This window comes from Osmia bicornis, chromosome 12 (genome assembly GCF_907164935.1).
Source record: "Osmia bicornis bicornis chromosome 12, iOsmBic2.1, whole genome shotgun sequence".
Classification (NCBI taxonomy): Eukaryota; Metazoa; Arthropoda; class Insecta; order Hymenoptera; family Megachilidae; genus Osmia; species Osmia bicornis.
The window spans coordinates 1107166-1125443 of NC_060227.1; the positions used below are offsets into that span (position 1 = coordinate 1107166).

At 41.1% G+C, this 18278-nt stretch overlaps 4 protein-coding genes and 1 long non-coding RNA gene across 6 annotated transcripts; 3 read left to right on the top strand and 2 right to left on the bottom strand.

Annotated features, from left to right (window-relative positions):
* Positions 1-211: 211 nt before the first annotated feature.
* On the top strand, positions 212-990 carry LOC114874965 (U6 snRNA-associated Sm-like protein LSm3). Of its 2 annotated transcripts, none has more exons than XM_029184762.1 (3): positions 212-369; positions 438-545; positions 637-990. In XM_029184762.1, the coding sequence occupies exons 1-3, from the start codon at positions 349-351 to the stop codon at positions 817-819; spliced, it is 312 nt and encodes a 103-aa protein (XP_029040595.1). In that variant the 5' UTR covers positions 212-348; the 3' UTR covers positions 820-990. The 2 variants fall into 2 exon arrangements, with proteins under 2 accessions (XP_029040595.1, XP_029040596.1); XM_029184763.2 differs by having other exon boundaries at positions 212-361.
* Positions 991-1020: 30 nt separating this feature from the next.
* Positions 1021-2173, bottom strand: LOC114874967 (sperm flagellar protein 1-like). Its single transcript, XM_029184764.2, has 3 exons — positions 1720-2173; positions 1356-1643; positions 1021-1296 (listed from the first exon to the last, which is right to left on the bottom strand). Exons 1-3 carry the CDS (start codon positions 1829-1831, stop codon positions 1031-1033), a joined length of 666 nt encoding a protein of 221 aa, XP_029040597.1. The 5' UTR covers positions 1832-2173; the 3' UTR covers positions 1021-1030.
* Positions 2174-2211: 38 nt separating this feature from the next.
* On the top strand, positions 2212-6451 carry LOC114874963 (putative inorganic phosphate cotransporter). The gene is made up of 9 exons (XM_029184760.2): positions 2212-2852; positions 4228-4475; positions 4546-4779; positions 4849-4936; positions 5066-5298; positions 5358-5507; positions 5574-5706; positions 5788-6029; positions 6117-6451. The coding sequence occupies exons 1-9, from the start codon at positions 2828-2830 to the stop codon at positions 6291-6293; spliced, it is 1530 nt and encodes a 509-aa protein (XP_029040593.2). The 5' UTR covers positions 2212-2827; the 3' UTR covers positions 6294-6451.
* Positions 5650-8790, bottom strand: LOC114874964 (5-methylcytosine rRNA methyltransferase NSUN4). The gene is made up of 9 exons (XM_029184761.2): positions 8608-8790; positions 8349-8531; positions 7916-8285; positions 7669-7851; positions 7183-7469; positions 6992-7116; positions 6786-6923; positions 6556-6699; positions 5650-5734 (listed from the first exon to the last, which is right to left on the bottom strand). The coding sequence occupies exons 1-8, from the start codon at positions 8698-8700 to the stop codon at positions 6558-6560; spliced, it is 1521 nt and encodes a 506-aa protein (XP_029040594.2). The 5' UTR covers positions 8701-8790; the 3' UTR covers positions 5650-5734; positions 6556-6557.
* A 311-nt stretch (positions 8791-9101) lies between these two features.
* LOC114874968 lies at positions 9102-17362 on the top strand. The gene is made up of 3 exons (XR_003789166.2): positions 9102-9181; positions 15683-15849; positions 17188-17362. It is a non-coding gene; the product is annotated as an uncharacterized LOC114874968 (long non-coding RNA).
* Positions 17363-18278: the final 916 nt, after the last annotated feature.

Below are 18278 nucleotides of genomic sequence, written 5' to 3' on the forward strand. Positions count from 1 at the left end.
TTCCTCGATACGGTCGAATCGAACACCAATGAGCGGGAAAATTAAACTGTTCTTTTTTAGTTTCAAATAATTATCTAATGCGTATCCCTGCATCCCTTTAATCCCTCTGTCCCTTACATTTCTGCATCTCCTACATATCTACCCCTTACATTTCTGCAACCCTTATAAATTTGGCACAAAATTTGGGCCCTTTAGCGGCAAAAATTTCAACTACATTTCGCATATCGAAATAGCGCCCCCGCGCAATGTTTCAATTGTGTGAGAAGTAAACGTTTCGTTTATTTATTACTTTACGGTTACTGATAAATTAGAAATAATATTATAAACGATTAGGAATTTAGGTATACAATGGGTGATGAAAGTGAGCAGGTAATTTTTTATATAAAGCTCCGAATATAAACCTAACCTATCATAACCTAACGCATAATTCGTTTTAGGTGCCAGCAATAAATGTTAAGGAACCATTGGATCTTATAAGATTAAGTCTCGATGAAAGAATATATGTTAAAATGAGAAATGAACGGGAATTACGAGGCAGATTACATGTAAATATGTTTTTAGAACCATAGAGTATAAATGTTCATCATATTTTTCAGCCTTCAGATTTATTAACTATGTAAAAAACTTTTACTTTAGGCTTATGATCAGCACTTAAATATGGTATTAGGGGAAGCCGAAGAGACTGTAACTACAGTAGAAATAGATGAAGAAACATATGAAGAAGTATACCGTACTACCAAGAGAAATATTTCTATGCTCTTTGTTCGTGGTGATGGAGTGATTTTGGTCTCTCCACCTAGTATGAGAGCACCAATATAAGATCTATGTTTATGTACAATGGATTTCAATGAATTTAAAAAGTCTGAGGAAAAAAGGTAGAATTGAGTTCTACCTATCTAATCAGCTACAAGCTTTAAAACATTTATGAGTACATGAATTTCATTGATATATCATATTAAGTTAAATACACTAATGAAAAGTTTTGGGATACATTACTGTTTATAATATTCTTTCGACGTTAATTTATTCGTTACACCTTGTTTCGATACTTCGAATTTGTAACGCTTATATTTGCGGATGACGAATTATAGTCGCTGGATTTTATTATCTGCGACGTAAGATCGGAAATCCGTTGATCTTTGAGCTTTATCAGAGACTGTAGATGAGAGAGTTTCTGATGAAGTGAATTTATAACTTCATTTTTGTCTTCTAGTTCTTGTTTAAGTCGGACAAATACGTGGCGAGGAACTGTTTTATTTGCTATTTCCTCCGGATTGAGCACAGACTTAACTTCGTCTTAAACAGCAATACTTTGTTCAAAGTTTTTCAATGATTTACCATAACATTTCACTTACCATTCTTCGCGTTTTCGTCGTATTCAGAATACAAAGAGTTCCTATCAGCGTTGCAGTCCTTCAGAATTTTAGCCCGCAAGTCGATCAAGACCTTTTCGATCACTCCAGGTTGCGAATTAGCCAACTGTTTAATTAAATCCTTCCCTAATTTCATATCAAGTTTCGAAAATACCTTGCGATTTAATGTACACCAATTATCTATTTTCTTTGCAACACTATTTCCAGGGATATAATTATGTATGTCCACATATTTCGGATAATATCGTTTTAACAATTCTGCCATGAAAACTAAAATTTATTAAACTAAGCCTTAATAGGTGTTAACAACTTAACGATTGTATAATAATCAACTTTCTTTCATTACCACCGTCAGAAAAATCTCGAGCCAAATTTTTCTTCGGCTTGGAGAATGTTATTTGTTCGATCCAAGTATAGATCTCTCCCAGTTTATCAGATGCTTCTGATTCCACGCTCATGTTTCTATATCATCTGCAACAGGAAAAATCCGAAAATGACTTCTTTATACATTGAAATTTATGAACGTCATCGTTCTTTGTCTGCTGACGTTCTGTCAGTCCGAAAATTTTTATTGAATGGTAAATTGCACGACACGTTCCTCGTGAATGCAACTTCACTTTTGTCTACCGTTTTGAGATGCTTTTGTTATAATCATCTTGTATGCATATATTATATCTTTTACATCATAGAAATTAAATACAATCATAGAACATTGTAAAAAAAATTAATGAGAGAAATAATATTGACTTGGACTTTTCTCTATTTTTTTAAAATAAAAATTTCAACGCTTATTGAACTGTTTTTCAAAGTACAATTCATACAATAACAATCCACCTACTGAAGTTAAGAATACCTCGCGTTAACCATCGGAATGAATTTTTCTTTTTCGTTCATTTCAAAATTTTATCTCCTCCTACGACCGGCGTTTTACGATAAACGGCGTACGTGCATGCCGTCGAAAGTCGAAATCCTCGGAAATGCTTCTGGGGGAATCGATGATCGGCTTCAACGTAAATACGATGTATGTGACACAGGGAAGGTGTTCGAGCCGGTAAATTCGAGCCTGCGTTCGTGCGGGTTGCGGCATTTATAGAAGGAGCGCACGCCCGGTGTTCCTTCGAAAGCCTTGGAGGACCTGAAGCATCGCATTCGCTTTCAGAGTACCACGCTCCACGGACGAGCTGTCGTATCTTAACAAATCTCAGCATTTTCATCATTTTCCTTGATACTCTCAGTCGACTTTCCTTGAAATTCAATAATCATCAAAGTTACAACATATTTCAAATTTAATTGTCTCATCAAATTAAAGCAACTGAAAGTGATTATAGTCAGTGGTCAACAGGTGATTGTATACTTACTGCATCGCATTTTAAAACTGCATTGGAAAGTGCATTACGAAATCTCATCGATTTAAAATCGTAAAATTATTGTGTCATCGACTCGAGGGAGAAATCATGACTGGGAAGAGTAATTATAAGGGTAAGTAATTATATTCAGTCATCTTAAATGTATTTTGAATTGTAAATTGTGTCTTTTTTTTAAGAAAAAAGGAAAATCTGTAGCGGGAAATTCAATCGATTTTTCCTTCCATGGAAATATCCTCGTGACCTTCAAATGTCCTCTGATCCAGATCCGTAGAGAACAAGTGTTCTTTTGGATGCTTTAGTTAAATTTGGTTCATGTATTTTCATTTCTAATGTTAGAATTAATCAGTGCTAAAATTAGACTTAAGAGAATGCGTTGCGTGTGTTTCATTTTTCCTGATAACTGAAAGACCAAACGTATGATGCAATTTGAAAAGGTATAATGTACTCGCAAAGTGTTTCCATCGCGCGATGCAACTTGATGCAATTCCGTTCAATTGCATAGTCGATGTTGTTTGCATCCAGAAATGCATTTATACTAATTTATGTTTCAATTCACGTAAATATCTAGGGCATCGTGTACTTGGTGGACCAACCGTGGAAATTCTTCCTCTTTTATTAAATATTTATAAATATTTTCCTCGTTGATATATATTGTCCTAGCTATTTCAGATGTTATAATTATTTTTTCTTTTAATTTCAAAAAATAGAGAGGCGATGGATTTAGAGATCTAAGCATCTGGTCCTAATATATCTTTCGTGTAGAATATTGTAGAATCTCAATTTTCCCGTTAATGATTCAATACATAATTATGTTAATCATTCAGTACATAAATTTTGTTAATGGATCGATCTTGAACTAATTTTTCGTCGCTTTAATCGCTGTATATTGGATGGTATTTATTTGACAGCGCGCGAACAGAGGATATTCTGGAACCACGTTTTATGTGTTTGTTGACCTATATTACGACTGGAAATAAACGTATTCGAAAAATTGTGTTTGAATATTGAAAGCGATGATTGAGTCCTGTATAACAACAAATATTAAATACTTTCAATTACAAATTTATTCATAGTTTAATTATCAACATTTTCATTCGATGGTAGTGTAAAATGATCAAATTCAAATTAATTCACTGTAGGAGGAGATAAAATATTTTACAAGTACTTAATATTAATAAGAAAAATTAAAAAAAATGTACAAAGGGTTTTTCCCTGTAAAAAAGTATGCATACCATGAAGAACGTCTTCTAAAGGCACGAACTTTTAAGATGACCTAATAAACGATCCGCCCCTGGCTGTTGGCCTCACGAAGAAGTCGAGGACCTGAAAGCACGTTCACCTGTGCTTCATGTCGATCGACACGTCCTCCACCATTCATACCTTGTGGCACCATTTCCCTTCGGATACATGACCCTTTGGAATGATGATTCTTTCCAGACGAATGTCCCTATTCTATTTATAGACGAATGGAACTTATGTATTTACAGAAACAGGAGGGATAGTCTTTCCGATACGATACCTAATGGCAATCATGGGTTCTATCGGACTTGCTATCATTTATGGATTCAAAGTCAACGTAAGTGTGGCAATCGTCGCGATGGTGAATCATACTGCTGTTAAATTATCATCCACGTTGCACCAGCTGGAATCGAACGATACAAATGCAATTATCAATTCAATGGAAGAATGTCATCACGATGATAATTCTTCCAACGTGACGAAAATCGTTGACGAGGTATATAATAAATTTTCTTCTGGACCAACCCTTAATTATTAGTGATTATGTGAAATTTATTTATTTATAGGATGGTCCTTTTATATGGAACGAACCTTTGCAAGGTCTTATCTTATCTTCGTACTTTTGGGGGTACATGGCATCCTTGCTTCCGGGTGGAAGAATGGCCGAATTGTTATCTGCAAAATGGGTGATGAATGCATCTGTACTCCTTAACGTTATAGCATCTATTTTATCACCTGTTGCGGCCCAACTACATTATTCTCTTTTCATCGTGATGAGAGTTATTCAAGGAATCGGTGGAGTCAGTATCTCAAATCATAATTATTTTACACTACCATGTATAATATTGCAATAATATTTTTTCATATAGGGGGTAACATTTCCTGCGATGCACGTTATGATTGCTAAATGGGCTCCGCCTAATGAAAGAAGTGTACTTGCTTCCATTGTTTATGCAGGTAAAATAATCCCTTTATTTTCAATATTTAACATTTCCATGTGTTGGATTCTATTACACTTGTACAGTGAACGTGGAGTGGTTACCATATTTTAATTACCTTAGATATATATTATTTTTCTATCAATAGGAACTGCACTTGGTACCGTGATTTCCATCCTCCTAACGGGTATACTAGCTGCGAATTTCGAATGGAAATGGATATTCTACATCGAAGGATTACTCTGCTTGATCTGGTGTACAGCTTGGTGGATAATGATCGCGGATACTCCTGAAGAACAGACCAGATTTATTAGCCAAGAAGAGAAGGATTACATTCTTGAATCCCAGGGTCACCATGGACATAACGGCGAACACAATGAGGTTCGTTAAACCTCGGCAATCATCTTTCAATATGTCACATTTGTTTCTTAATTTTGCAGAAATTACCAGTCCCATGGGGTGAGGTATTGAGATCTAAACCATTCATGGCAATTTTGATCGCCCATTTCTGCAGTAATTTTGGGTGGTACATGTTGCTTATAGAATTGCCTACCTTCATGAATCAGATATTGAAATTTGACATGAGCTCGGTGAATATTATTATTTAAGATTCGGAATGGAAATTTTTAGAATGGAAATAATTTTTCCATTTGCAGAATGCTGGCCTCTCTTCCATGCCATTCTTATGCATGTGGTTCTTCACTATGATTCTAAGTAAATCGTTAGCCATTATGCAGGATAAAGGGTTGATCACGGTAACAGGTTCTCGAAAAATTGCAACGCTACTCTGTAAGCTTATCTATCACCCCTGCGTGTGCTGCAACATGAAATATATTTAACTGGAGATTATTTAATGCATTTTTGTTTCAGCATCTGTGATCCCTATGATATGCTTAATAGGAGTATCATATGTTGGATGCAATAGAACACTAGCTGTTGCACTAATGACCATTGGAGTAACTTGCATCGGTGGAATGTATAGCGGTTTCTTAGCTAATCACATCGATATTGCTCCAAATTTTGCAGGAACTCTCGTTGCTATTACAAACTGTGTTGCCACTATTCCTGGATTCGTAGTGCCGATATTTGTGGGAAAATTGACACATGGAAACGTGAGTATTTATAAAAATTCATTGTTAATTATTTCAGGATTAACTATACTGTGTAGAGAACTGTTTAATATTTTTTGTTTTCAATAGCAAACTATAGGAGCATGGAGAATCATATTTTTCGTAACTGTCGGTTTATACATTATTGAAATAATAGTTTACACTATTTTCGGAAGCGGAGAAGAACAACCGTGGAACGAAACTAAACTAACCGATGAAGAAGCAAGCGATCAGACGTTACCGCTAAAAGAGGACATTAAAAAATAAGTATGATTTTAATACTCAAACTGATTAGCTTCTTGTACATAATAGAATTATGATATTATTAAATCTAAAACTCGTTTCGATTTTAACTATTTTCATAAAAAAATCTTAAATATTTTGTTATTTATTCTAATGACAGGAGCAAGTACAAATATTTATATTACGAAATTATATTAAATATTATTATTATTTAAAATACTATAAACTTATACATATATACAATAATGTTTATATTATAAGCGCGGAGACAGTTCTAATTACTTACCTTTACCGTACTTTTACCATTTTACAAAAATACATCGGACCCCAATTATTGTTTAAACTGGGAACAACGATATGGCCATATTTTAAATCGATTTTACCGAAATTATATACACACTGAAATGGTAACAACGGCTCGGACATATCCCTGCAAATATTATACAATATATCAGGAGAAAATACGATATTATAGCAATCGTAATAATTACTTGCAAAAATATATTGTGTACCTACTTTACGACCATAACACACCCAGCCTCTTCCCACGCTTTTTTCAGTGCAACTTGTACGACGCCATCATTTTGTATAGGGCTAAGAGTACACGTTGAGTACACAACTGTACCTCCTACTGTCACCAATTTCAATGCATTTCTATAAAAATAAAGTTCGTAATTGAATATTATCGAATGAAAAAAAAAGTCGCGATTTTATGCACTCACGTTAATATCTCAGTCTGAATCTGCGGTAGCTGTAATCTCTCTTTTATTCTTGATGGTTTAAAAATATTGTTGTCATTAGAATGCAAAGAATGTCTGTCCGTTGTGCACGGCACATCAACTAAAATCTAAACAGATTGATGAATCTAGATGTTAAATATTAAACAAATAATGTGAAATATTACAATTCGCACCTTATTATACACATTCTTTTCATCGATAATTCTACCATCCTTTTCCGTTACAACTACCATTTTTTGAGATTCCGCCATATCTGAAAGAAATTGCGCTATAGCTTCTTCTATCCTTTTTACCCTAGCGCGCTTATTGTCATTAGCGACTATTAGACGAGGGTAGAGTGTCTGGATAATAGCTAAGGCTTTTCCACCAGGTGCAGCGCACATATCGAGTACAACATCGCCTGGCTGTATATCTAGAGCTAGTACGGGAAGTATAGATGCACCATCGAATAAGTAGTAATCTAAATAAAAAAGGAATTTCTATTAGTAATATTTACACACATATAATTTGAAAATTATATGTACATTTAACCCTTTGCATGGTTATTCTACCGATTGCGATATATCTCTCCTGCCTCCCTTACCCTAAATATTGTATACTTTGACTTACAACCACAAAGGGTTAATTTATTATAATAATTCAAAGAAACTATTCTCGACCTCGCACACCAGTAGGTCCTAAGGGAGGATGCGGAAATTTGGTGAAGTTTCCTCCTTCAAAAGTATATACATGTAAATGTTCTGGAAATGATAGGGTAGATTCTTTGACCACTTCTATTTTGAAATCCTGAGCTTGGGTGTAAAATTTGAACTGATCTGATTCCAGAACCCAGTCATCCAAACCTGTAACACAAATTTATATAAGTATACCATTTTACTTTTGATTTCAAAAACCAATCAAACTGACCCTTTATTTTTGTTGCAGGAATATATTCTTGGAGTAGAGACAAATTTACATTTGAATCAACAACACGACTGTGATCAATCTGAACATCATTTAATTCTTGCTCTATAGAATGCAATTTTATTTCCTGTGGTCCACTGTCTTTTGTATGAGATTTTGTATCTTCTGATTTTAACAGTTCATGTAAATGCGGATGATCCTCAGGATAAATTGATTCAAGTTTTGCTAAATGAGCTTTAGTTACCAAATCGCTCACTGATTCATTAAAATTGTCAGATTCATTCAAGTTTTGCGATTCTTTTATAATTTTATAGCGCTCAGCATTTTCTTTATGAACTTCATATAGAGATTTTAAGTGTACTGCACCAAGTAACTGAAATAAGTTTTTGTTATTAGGTATTATTAAGTTTTTGGCTGCTTTACGGGAATAACATACCTCTAATTCAGATCGTATTATATCCGTATCACTGAAATTATTTACAACAGCTACGTATTTATGCCTTTCATTCAACAATGCAGCACGTATGTGTTCCCAATTATTTCCGTAAACAGTACTATAGAATTCATCGAAATGTTTTAACGCTTTATCGGTCTGTGATTTCTTCTTTTTAAGTACAGACTAGAAAAATAAAATTATGTTTACTATTTCAAAGGATAAAATTAAATTGTAGTTAAAAGGTTAGGAAAGTACAAACCCAGTGGTGGTCTGGATTTTTATATCGAACGGGAATTTTTAACAATTGTCTTAATTTTATTTTGTCAACTAACAGCACCATTTTTTTAAACATCTAAACAATTCATTTAAGACTTGAATTTCAACTTATTTCAATATTTCAGGTTACGAGTTTTGCGAGTGGTTCGGAATCATTCGGAATCATTCGGAATCATTCATTCGAAACGGCATGAGCGGGGAAGAACCAGAACCGCGCGAAGCGAGATTAGTTGCCAGCTACTTCCGGTAGATGGTGATAGCAGTGCAGTTGATTTTCTTTGAAACGGCAAAAGAAGTGGTCGACGTCGATTAACCGTTAGTGAGAGCGGTGCAAAAGAAGAAGGGCGTGAACCGGCGTGAACTGCAGGCACAGGTGAAACAGGACAACCGACGAATCCACGAGTTACGGTACTACCGCTACCACTTGACTAACACTGGACGTCACACCTTTTTTTTATCAGTCAAGCGTTTTATTTTTGCGCAACCCGTTCTTTTCCTACTTTGCCGACTTTCTTTATCACGACCTACAACACGGCTTCAGGAAACAAACCAAACAGGTACATATATGCATGTACGTACATACGGTACGTATCAAAACTATATATTATCAGATGCGGACGACAAGGAAGCGACGTATTTGTCGTGACATCGAGATGAGAAACGTGCCGAGCAAGATAGAGCGAATGGGGATGGTGGGGATGGGGACGAGAACATCTTTGTACTCCCCTCTTGTGAAGGCGCTCGTGTGCTGTGAAACGTGGCTGTTTCGAAAGTTCCTACTCGAAGAGCCTATTTTAGATGCTATAAACCATTTCGACTTGTAAATCATTTTCGAAGGTGTACAGATCTTTATACCTGAACAATGATATCGGAACGTACCCCAAGGACCTCGGTATCTTCGTCATGATTTACAATCGTCTAACGAACCTTTTTTCTTCCGCCGTAGAGGATTTAAACGCGTTTACAAGTTTTATGGTTGATACTTGAACCCAATTATAAGTGTAAGGCGGTACGATACAGTTACTATAAAGAGCCTCGGCGTGTCTTTTCGACGGAGGAGCGTAAATTGAGAATCGAGTGAGGCCAACGCGATAATCTTGTTACCCTCGAAACGCGTACAACATACCGGTGAAAGTCTCCACTGTACGGTAGACGCGAGTTCAGTGTTCTCGAGGGGAACGAAAGGAGAACGTGGTCGCGCAGGAGATCAGCGCTCTTTTGCTCCGTGAAGATCGGCTAAGTCCATGGGGTGCGGTATACCCTGTACGGTCTCGCACACGTCTCCGCTACTTTCGTGTGTTCATTGTCACGCATACAGAAACTCTTCCTCTCGATGAATCTCGACGACCCGAATCGCTCGACGGCGAAGCTGGTTTCGTGGATCTCTTCATGAGAGGCACGTCGTACGCGATTTGTCGGGGCACGGGGTGTGACGGGGACTCGAGGGATCGTAAAGGCAATGCACTGTAAGGAGCTCACGACGACTATACCCTCCTCCCTCCCCTCGCGGCGTCCTCCCTCTCGTTCTCTCGTCCACCGTCCCTTTCTCTCCCTTCTTTCTTTGCTCCCTCTCTCCCTCCCTCCTTCTATCTTTCTTTCCCTCGTTCTTTCTCCCTCTCCCTTTCTCTTTGTCCCTCTTATCAGAGAACCTCGACTGTACGACCTCACTCGTACTCTCTCTCCCATTTTCCCTCTCTATCCCTCTCTCGTTCTATTACTCGGTCGGCTGATCTCTCGAGGAGGGCGCGTTAGGGCGCTCGCCAGCCAGCCAGCCAACCAGCCGAGCCACTCGTCCATCTTAAACGCTTCTGATTCGTGCGCGTTTCGAAATTTCGTACGATAGGAAATCTGCCCCCGTGGAAACGGTCTCCAACGTCGGACGAGCATCGTACAGAAGGGAAACACCGAGGCCAAAGGACTCGGAAGTTACGACATCCGGTACACGATACTACCGTTTCCTGTCTCTCGTGACCCTTGGTCCCGCTTCGTCTAGCCCACGTGACCCCGCGCCGCTTCGACTGACGCAATTTCGATTGAACACGCGCGCTTGCACGTCAAAACCGTGGCATCGCGCCCACGTAACGTCGAACGAGTTTATCGGCGCGGGACTTTTGAAATTCTCCCCGAGTCGAACCCTTTCTAGTTTCACCTCGTCGAGGGAAACTGGCGCGAGCCTTTTCTACGAGCATTATGCTCGATTTATCCTCGTGAGAATTCCACGATCCACGGGTCGTTGCGAATACACTCGTCACAATAGGTGGTTGATTTCTCTTTTTAAAATCGCTGCATTTCCTCGCGGCGTTATTCGGATACACATTCATCGGCGCGACCGATTGTCTAGGAGAGGGTATGCGCCGCGTCTCGTCTCGATCAAAAACCCTACGATAACCGAAGAGGGATTCACTCTGATTCGAAGGTTTTTTTTTTTTTTTTTTCGTTGTCACCAACCTACGCCTCGCCGTGCCTCGCCTCCCGTCACGTGCATGCATGCGTGCACGCGTGCACCGCGAGGAGAGTACGTACATGCGGGGTCGTTGTACGGGCAGGGGGTACCGAGGACAACAGTAACGACTGCACCAACCCACTTGTCTCGACCCTATACAAGTCACGTGCACGTACAGTGCTCGGCAATAATGGTCCCCAGAGGGTGTGACCTATTCTATATGCTGGATTCTCGTCGTCGCGATCGGCCAGCTTGCTGGTACCAACATGCTTCTGGTATCTCGACGCCCTCTATGCTAATCTGCCAACACGTGTAACTTCAATCTTTTTCGTTTCACTGATATTTCGTGTAAAATCAATTCCAAAATTAAACGATCCACTTATCCTTGTTATCTTCAACTTCGAATCAACGTTAATACCAGGGGTCATCTTTTTAATAAAAATAAAAATATAGCAAACGACGTCAATTTGCCGCAATATTTCATCGCCCCTTGCCCCATTAGTCGTCGAACGAATTTAGAGTGGTGGGGGGCTCGAACTGGTTCAAATATTTTGAGCCCCTGACTCGAGATATTCTCTCTCCTCGTGGATTGCGAAATACGCGGCTCGGACGGTGCCGGACGATGTACGAGGACGAAAGTAGGTAGGTAGGTAGGTAGGTGGGCAGACGGAAGTCAGTTTAACGGTATCACCTGAGAGCTCACTCAGCCTTCGATCCTTACGCGTGGAATGGGGTTTCACGAAATTCGTAGTTTTCTCCGGGCGTTCTTCTTCCCAGTGGTCGTATTTTTTTTCCTTCCTTCTTTTTTTATTACAATATACGCCCACCTGGCAAGAATTCGTCGAGAGGCGAAGAAATTTTCGAGATTGTACAGGGAGAATAACTCTGTAAATGGCTTCGTCGTTACACGCCCACCATAGAATCAAGCATAGAACGGAGAACATCATAGAAAGATAGGATGTATTCCTTGTCTCTGAAGAATTATTCCTATAATGTTTACGCGAGACCGATAACGCTTTGCTTGTTCGTAGATTGATGTTATCTGTTGTTTCAATTGACAGCACCATCATTTATCGTCTAACTGACTTCATTGCTATCGTGTAAATTAAGAAATTCAATTTTATTCTCTCTAGTTTCTGCATGCAACTGCTGGTCAATCGATAGAAGAGGAATTAGATCTCTTATGGCTTCGATAGCTACTCTTGCTTCTATTCGAAGCCGTTGTCCGTAGATTCAATCTGGGTATTTAATAGGCAATTTTTCGGAGAAATTTATAGAGAGTCCATGGGGTTAAGGAAAGCTTTCCGAGGAATGGTGCCAGGTTCGTTCGCTTGTACAGGGTTGTTGGGGAACAGCGATCGTCAGGGACGAGGGCATTGACCCTTCCCCAGTGCTACGCCGCTCCCACACCGCATTACGTCAGGCTACGTCCACTGCATCCTGCTCATCTTCTCGACGTTTTATGGAGGCTTCTCTACTCGTTCGCGGCGTGGGGTTGCGCTTCGACACGGATCCTTCCGTGTTCCCCTTCGACTTCTCCGTTCTAACAGCCTAAAACTGGAGCAAATTAAGGAAAGTCTTTCCTCGAAGCGGTTGCCTGCCCTCCTTCTGCTTACCAAACCGAGATCACACGTGTTTGCTTAAGTCCAAGGCAATGCCCTTCCCTAAGGGTGATAATAGAAGATAGAGAGATATTTTCTTATCACTCTGGAAGATATCAGAGAAAAGTGGAACGATATTGATGCCAGTGTCTCTGGGAGGGCAAAATAAATCACGTTTGATTTCTCAGGAAATTTCATCCCTTCATAGTTTTTCAAATGAAAGAAGTTACCCTTCTAGAATTAAAAGATCAATTTTTTCAACGTATAGATAGCGTAGAATCCCTGTCCCGTTCGCAACTCGTACCTCGTTGGATCATCTCCAAATGATTACGTCATTCATAATTCTCGAGTAATCCTAGTTTCGCAGTCGGTCCCGGGCATACAGTCGGATCTCGCCATAATCGCGTGGATTCCCTAAATGATTGTTGGCTAACCAAGCTAGTCCGGTTGGCTGGTGGACCAAAGGGAGCCGCTGGTAATGGTGCTGGTACAGCAACAACCTGTTGCAACCACCCCGACACGCCATAGCCAGCGGGAGACGTCCGACTGGTCCGTAGCGAACCAAGAAACTACATAGCCACTGGCATCCGTGTTTCCTCGGCGAATTTACACGTTTAACGAGCAACAAACCGACCTAACTTTGCGTACACTTGATGAGAATATATTTTCTAATTCGGATACCACGAGAATGAATATATATTTTTACACCAGTTGGAGAACAGGTGGGGAAAAGTATCGTGGATGGTGTAAAGTGCCTTTGGTAATCCTATTTCGAGTAATCCCTCGGCTCTACCACGCTACCCTACTCCGGACAATACGAGTTTAGGTCTTTTTCAATCGAATTGAAATTGACTTTGCCTCCGCTACCTGTCTACCTGCTTACCTGCCGCCTCTCGGGGTGACGAGAGGGAGGAGAAATGAAAGGGAACACGAGGAACGGAGAGGGAAGGAAGGAACAAAGGGCGTATTCACGCGTCAGAAGTCACCGCAGCGTAACGATAGGGTGGTCCATGGAGAGAGCTGTAGGACCTACTTTGGTATTTCTCTGGCATAGCACTTGTCGCGCCTTTATTCTTCTCGCTTCACGGACTTTACTATGCCTCCTGTACGTGACTGTTACTCCGTAACTAATCTAACTTTCGAAGAAACGCTTATCACTGTTTAGAACAATATCCTACACGTATCTTGCACGAGATATTGTACCTGGACGATTATAATTAATTGGAAAAAATATTGGAATTTTTCGAACGAAATCGTACGTAGGATCGTGGAAGGAAAAGAACAGATAGGGCTGTAAAGGAACGGAGAGAAAAGTCGAGTCTTTAGTAGGTCAACGGCGATGTTGTTCCTTCCCTTCGAAGATTACGTCACCGCGCCTCCCAACTCGCGCCTGGACAGCCAACGCTGCACGTATCGTGCACGCTGGTGTATGTGAAGATATGTCATACACGTGTACCAACTCTGTTCCTACGTGTTGTACTTGACCACCCACCCGTCCACCCACTTAGAGAACTATGGCTATGTTTTAACATACCAGGTATCAGTCACGTTCGAATTCGTGTCGGGGCTTTGCAACCAGTAGACCAGTTCCATTTAGCAACTTTGAAATTCGGTCATTTAAAATAAGGGAATAAAATTGAACGGCGATATTAATAGCCCGATCGAGAATCAAACGATTCTCTGAATGCCCCTGCGTAAGAGATCAATGCGACAACGAGGGTTTTACGAATGTTTCTATGCGTGCGACTACTGAAAGGGAACAACAACAGGGAAGAACGGTGGGAGAGGTATGCGGGTCGGGGTCGAGTCATGCATATCGATGACGGACTCGTATGAATTTTTCATACTCTCCTACAATTTGAAAAGCGGTTCGCTCGTTTATGATTCTATAAACCCAATGACCCCGGCGAAGGATCTGCTCGACGATCTCTGTTACCTGCGCGAACCGCTTCGAACACCGACGTCCGCCTCGGATTCGTCGGACAATTTCGAAGCCGGTGATACCGGCATTGATAGGCGATCGATAGGTGAAAAATCACGTTCATTCTCGGAGCGGAGCGAAAGAAAATGGGAAAGGAAAGGAAAATGAAAGGGAGCCGACGCTAGGCGGCGAGACGTTTGCCGAGGGTTCGTGGTGGGGGTAAGGGAACAAAGTTGGGGTGCAAGTAGGAAGTTGGTAAGAAAGAGAGAAGCGACGAGTGAAAGATATTGGTAATCGAGGAATCCGGGAACCCAGAACCGTTCGAACGGTTGGCTGCCGCAGACGCAAGGTCGTTGTCCTTGGGGGATCAACGACCCCTCGATGAGGGATGCCGTGGTGGGGATATATATACACCTCCCCATCCATGACGCCGCCGTCTGGGTATAAGGGCGCCTGCAGGTTGGGTTAGAGCTAGGGTTAGATTTAGAAGTCAGGAATAGGGATGCGGATAGTCACGTAGGTAACATGGATAGATAGCTGGGTAGTAGGTGGGATGGAGGATGAAGAGGGGAACGGGGGAGGGAAGGGAAGCGGCAGAGGGAAAAAAGCTGAAAGGCAGCCCGGGGATAGAAAGTCCATGTTGGGTGGTAAGGCGGGAGAGCGTCGTGAGAGAAGCGTAGGGATAGAAAAGTCGAAGGCAGGTTCGTAGCCGAAAACGGGGTACCCAGGACCAGCCGCGTCGATCGTGGGGGTAGAATCTTTTATCTTTCGGTCGAACTGCCGTAACCACCTGTTGGGGTGGTGAATCCCCTCGAAAGCCACTTAAGATGTGCCACACGAGCCCTTTATTTTCGGCCGTGAGTTAATTTCGAATATCCTGCGGCCTCGCTCTGCGGCTTCGCGGTGCGCCTCGGAGATTTTCCAGTGACAGAGAAAATTGAAAATCTTAAATTTTCTTCGTTATTATCTTGTAATTACATCGAACGATAAGTGGTGGAAGTAAATCATGGTATCGACGGCGAAACAGCGATTTCGTCCTTCCGTTTTTCTACCATCCTCCCGAGGCAATTGAACAGGAAGTGTTTCTTGCTAGGTACCTGCCGCCGGAAGGAGCCGAACTCGAGGTGTCACGGTCCGTAAGGGCCGTGAGAGTGCAGGACGATAGGTGGATCCTTTCTGGACACAGCAGAGCAGAGCAGGGCAGGCGAGGCCAGGGAGCAATGTCCCTTCGAGTCATCCCCTTCCTAACGTATACGTAAGGTATGCACGCCGTTACTCGCCTCCACGGTTACTGACTCTTTTTATCGAACGACGGAATCTTCTACGATTCCTTTCTAACTTCCCCCTTTGAAATGCTAACCCTCTTCCCTACGCGTTCACCATGAATTTTCCGAAAAGAGAAGAAAAAGAAGAAAAAAAAAAAGAAAAGAACGACGACGGTCATCCTCGACTCTGAGGCAAGTTTTTTCGACGACAAAGAAGAGAAAATTATAAACGGCTGAACGCAAGAGTCCGGCAACTTTGGTACCGTTATTCATTAGTTACAGTTTAACTATTCTGCTTACTAATCGGACGGTTTCTCGTGAGAATCCAAGTAAAACGGAATAAAGTAAACGACTAAAACGGCTGGGAGGAACAACAGCGCCTACCGTTTCCTTCTGCCTCGTGGTTTCTCGGAATATCCTTTGCGGTCGACGATGGATAAGGATATCTACTTTGAACTCTGAACAACCAACCGTCCCCAGTCGAGTCATGCTCTGGCAAGGAACCCGGTGAAATCTCATCGGCATATCTCGCCCTTTCTATTTGCGTTGACCTTAAAAACGTTGGAGGCTGACCTTTCGAAGGGTCGCTCGTCAATCATCGCGGGCAACCACTGTACTTTCCGTAGCAAATAGGAAAAATATCGTTCACGCCTCTTAGGGTGTAGCCTGGAGTGATAAGATAGTCACTGCTGTCGCACCGCATCCCGTCTATGTATTTGCGTATGTATGCTATACGTGATATTAAGGAAGGAGATAGAGAAAGACACGGTTTCATTCTCTGCTCTACCTATCGTATCGTTTTTCCACGTCACCTTTCTTGCCACCGAGTTTCCACCGTGAACCTCTGTTTGACGTATACAAACTGTATAAACTCTATTGAGAGAAAAAAGCGAAACAGAGAAAAAAACGTAGAAAAAGGTAACGTCCTCGAAAACCGTATGTCATTATCGAACGACCAAGCAAAAACGTACGACGAACGCCCTATATCCAACATCTCCGTCTGTCTTTCCATCTCTTCAATAGTCCTAATTAGGTACATACAGTATACACATAAGGCTGTATTGCGACATACCAGTACCGTTCCAACTGGAAACCATATGCGACGGGGGGTTAAGTGTCGTCTTAACCTCCTTTCGGTATTTGGATTCTTAAATCGACTTCGATGGCTTATCAAAAAATTAGCCATTACTATTTCTCGTAATCTTACACGTGTCTCTTGTATTCATTTTTGTTATCCAATCAAACAAAAAGCTATCGATCATTCAAAATGATCCATCTTTTATTACTTCATAAATTATACGACTTTCTTTTTTTTTTCTTCTTCTTTTTTTAGATTTAGAAAGAAGTTATTGGAGGATGTTAGAAGCAGACTAAAAATACACTGTAACCCGTCACCCTTGACCATGTGATTAGCAACGCTCCACCTTCGACGTTAAGAAGGTAAAGTGTATGTAAATTGTAATGCAAATTCACATATGGCAGTCTCAACATAAATAAGCAGGCAAACAGTCGTCAAATTTCCGTGTTCACATGTTGCACAACCGACGCATTGAAACTGCTGCGATTGACAAATTTTTCTTTCGAAAGAATTTTATATGCTTTTCTTTCGAAGTTTATGTAACATACCAAAGTACAGTTGTATCAATTTTACTTTGGTTACAATTTGTTGAAATCTGTCTGTCTCAATATTAGAGACAGCTCGCTGCCAAGTGTACATTGAGATATAGAGAAATCGAGAGCACATCCCTGATCTTAATTATAACATTGTGGTCATAGTGGTGGCGGGCAGAGAAGCGCGCAAGTGGCTTTTCGAGTATGAAAGGATCGTTGTGCCATAGATATAACGGGGAGAGCCACAAGGCTTAAAGGCAAGGCAAGGGCTTGGCTTTAGTTAAGAAGTCGGTTGCCCGTCGAACGACGTTGCTAGCCGTTTCTCAACCCTTTCGTAGTTACGTCACGTTAAAAAAGCTATTTGGGGTCAACACCCCGCTGCAGCGACACGTGTAGTACTCCTCGACTCTGTCTCTCCGTCCTCCCTCCACCCTCTCCGCCGTCCTCTTTTCCCTGGTATATGAAGGCAGCCGTCTCCTCTCTGCCTACTCCTCGCGGCATCGCACGCCGCGCCGCGGCGCGCCATTGCTGCCACCTCCTCCGATAGTATCCCTTCTACTCGCCTTAGTTTCCACTGGATTTCTAAGTTCCCTAGATACTAGCTGGGGCCCTGTTCTAGCCGCGAATGAAGGAACGACGTTCCACAGCCATTTCACGGACCGAATGTCGCGGCTATCAACTAACAGACGGTTCAAGGCTGCCGAAGATCAAGGGACTACGATCGACACCCTGTTTATTCATGAGGTTGCGCATTCGTATTGCCAGTATAGTAAATAGACTCGCATGGAAATGCGTAAACGGGGACGTGATTCT

Bases quoted from the DNA above. Each gene is read 5' to 3' on its own strand.
- LOC114874965 (XM_029184762.1), top strand. From the start codon at position 349: ATGGGTGATGAAAGTGAGCAG. The intron at 370-437 runs GTAATTTTTTAT...AATTCGTTTTAG, and splicing joins TGGGTGATGAAAGTGAGCAG to GTGCCAGCAATAAATGTTAA. The intron at 546-636 runs GTAAATATGTTT...CTTTTACTTTAG, and splicing joins AATTACGAGGCAGATTACAT to GCTTATGATCAGCACTTAAA.
- LOC114874964 (XM_029184761.2), bottom strand. From the start codon at position 8,700: ATGTTTAAAAAAATGGTGCTGTTAGTTGACAAAATAAAATTAAGACAA. The intron at 8,286-8,348 runs GTATGTTATTCC...AACTTATTTCAG, and splicing joins TAATACGATCTGAATTAGAG to TTACTTGGTGCAGTACACTT. The intron at 7,852-7,915 runs GTCAGTTTGATT...TTTGTGTTACAG, and splicing joins TCCTGCAACAAAAATAAAGG to GTTTGGATGACTGGGTTCTG.
- LOC114874963 (XM_029184760.2), top strand. From the start codon at position 2,828: ATGACTGGGAAGAGTAATTATAAGG. The intron at 2,853-4,227 runs GTAAGTAATTAT...ATGTATTTACAG, and splicing joins TGGGAAGAGTAATTATAAGG to AAACAGGAGGGATAGTCTTT. The intron at 4,937-5,065 runs GTAAAATAATCC...TTCTATCAATAG, and splicing joins TGCTTCCATTGTTTATGCAG to GAACTGCACTTGGTACCGTG.
- LOC114874967 (XM_029184764.2), bottom strand. From the start codon at position 1,831: ATGAGCGTGGAATCAGAAGCATCTGATAAACTGGGAGAGATCTATACT. The intron at 1,644-1,719 runs GTAATGAAAGAA...AATAAATTTTAG, and splicing joins TCGAGATTTTTCTGACGGTG to TTTTCATGGCAGAATTGTTA. The intron at 1,297-1,355 runs GTAAGTGAAATG...TTGCTGTTTAAG, and splicing joins CGACGAAAACGCGAAGAATG to ACGAAGTTAAGTCTGTGCTC.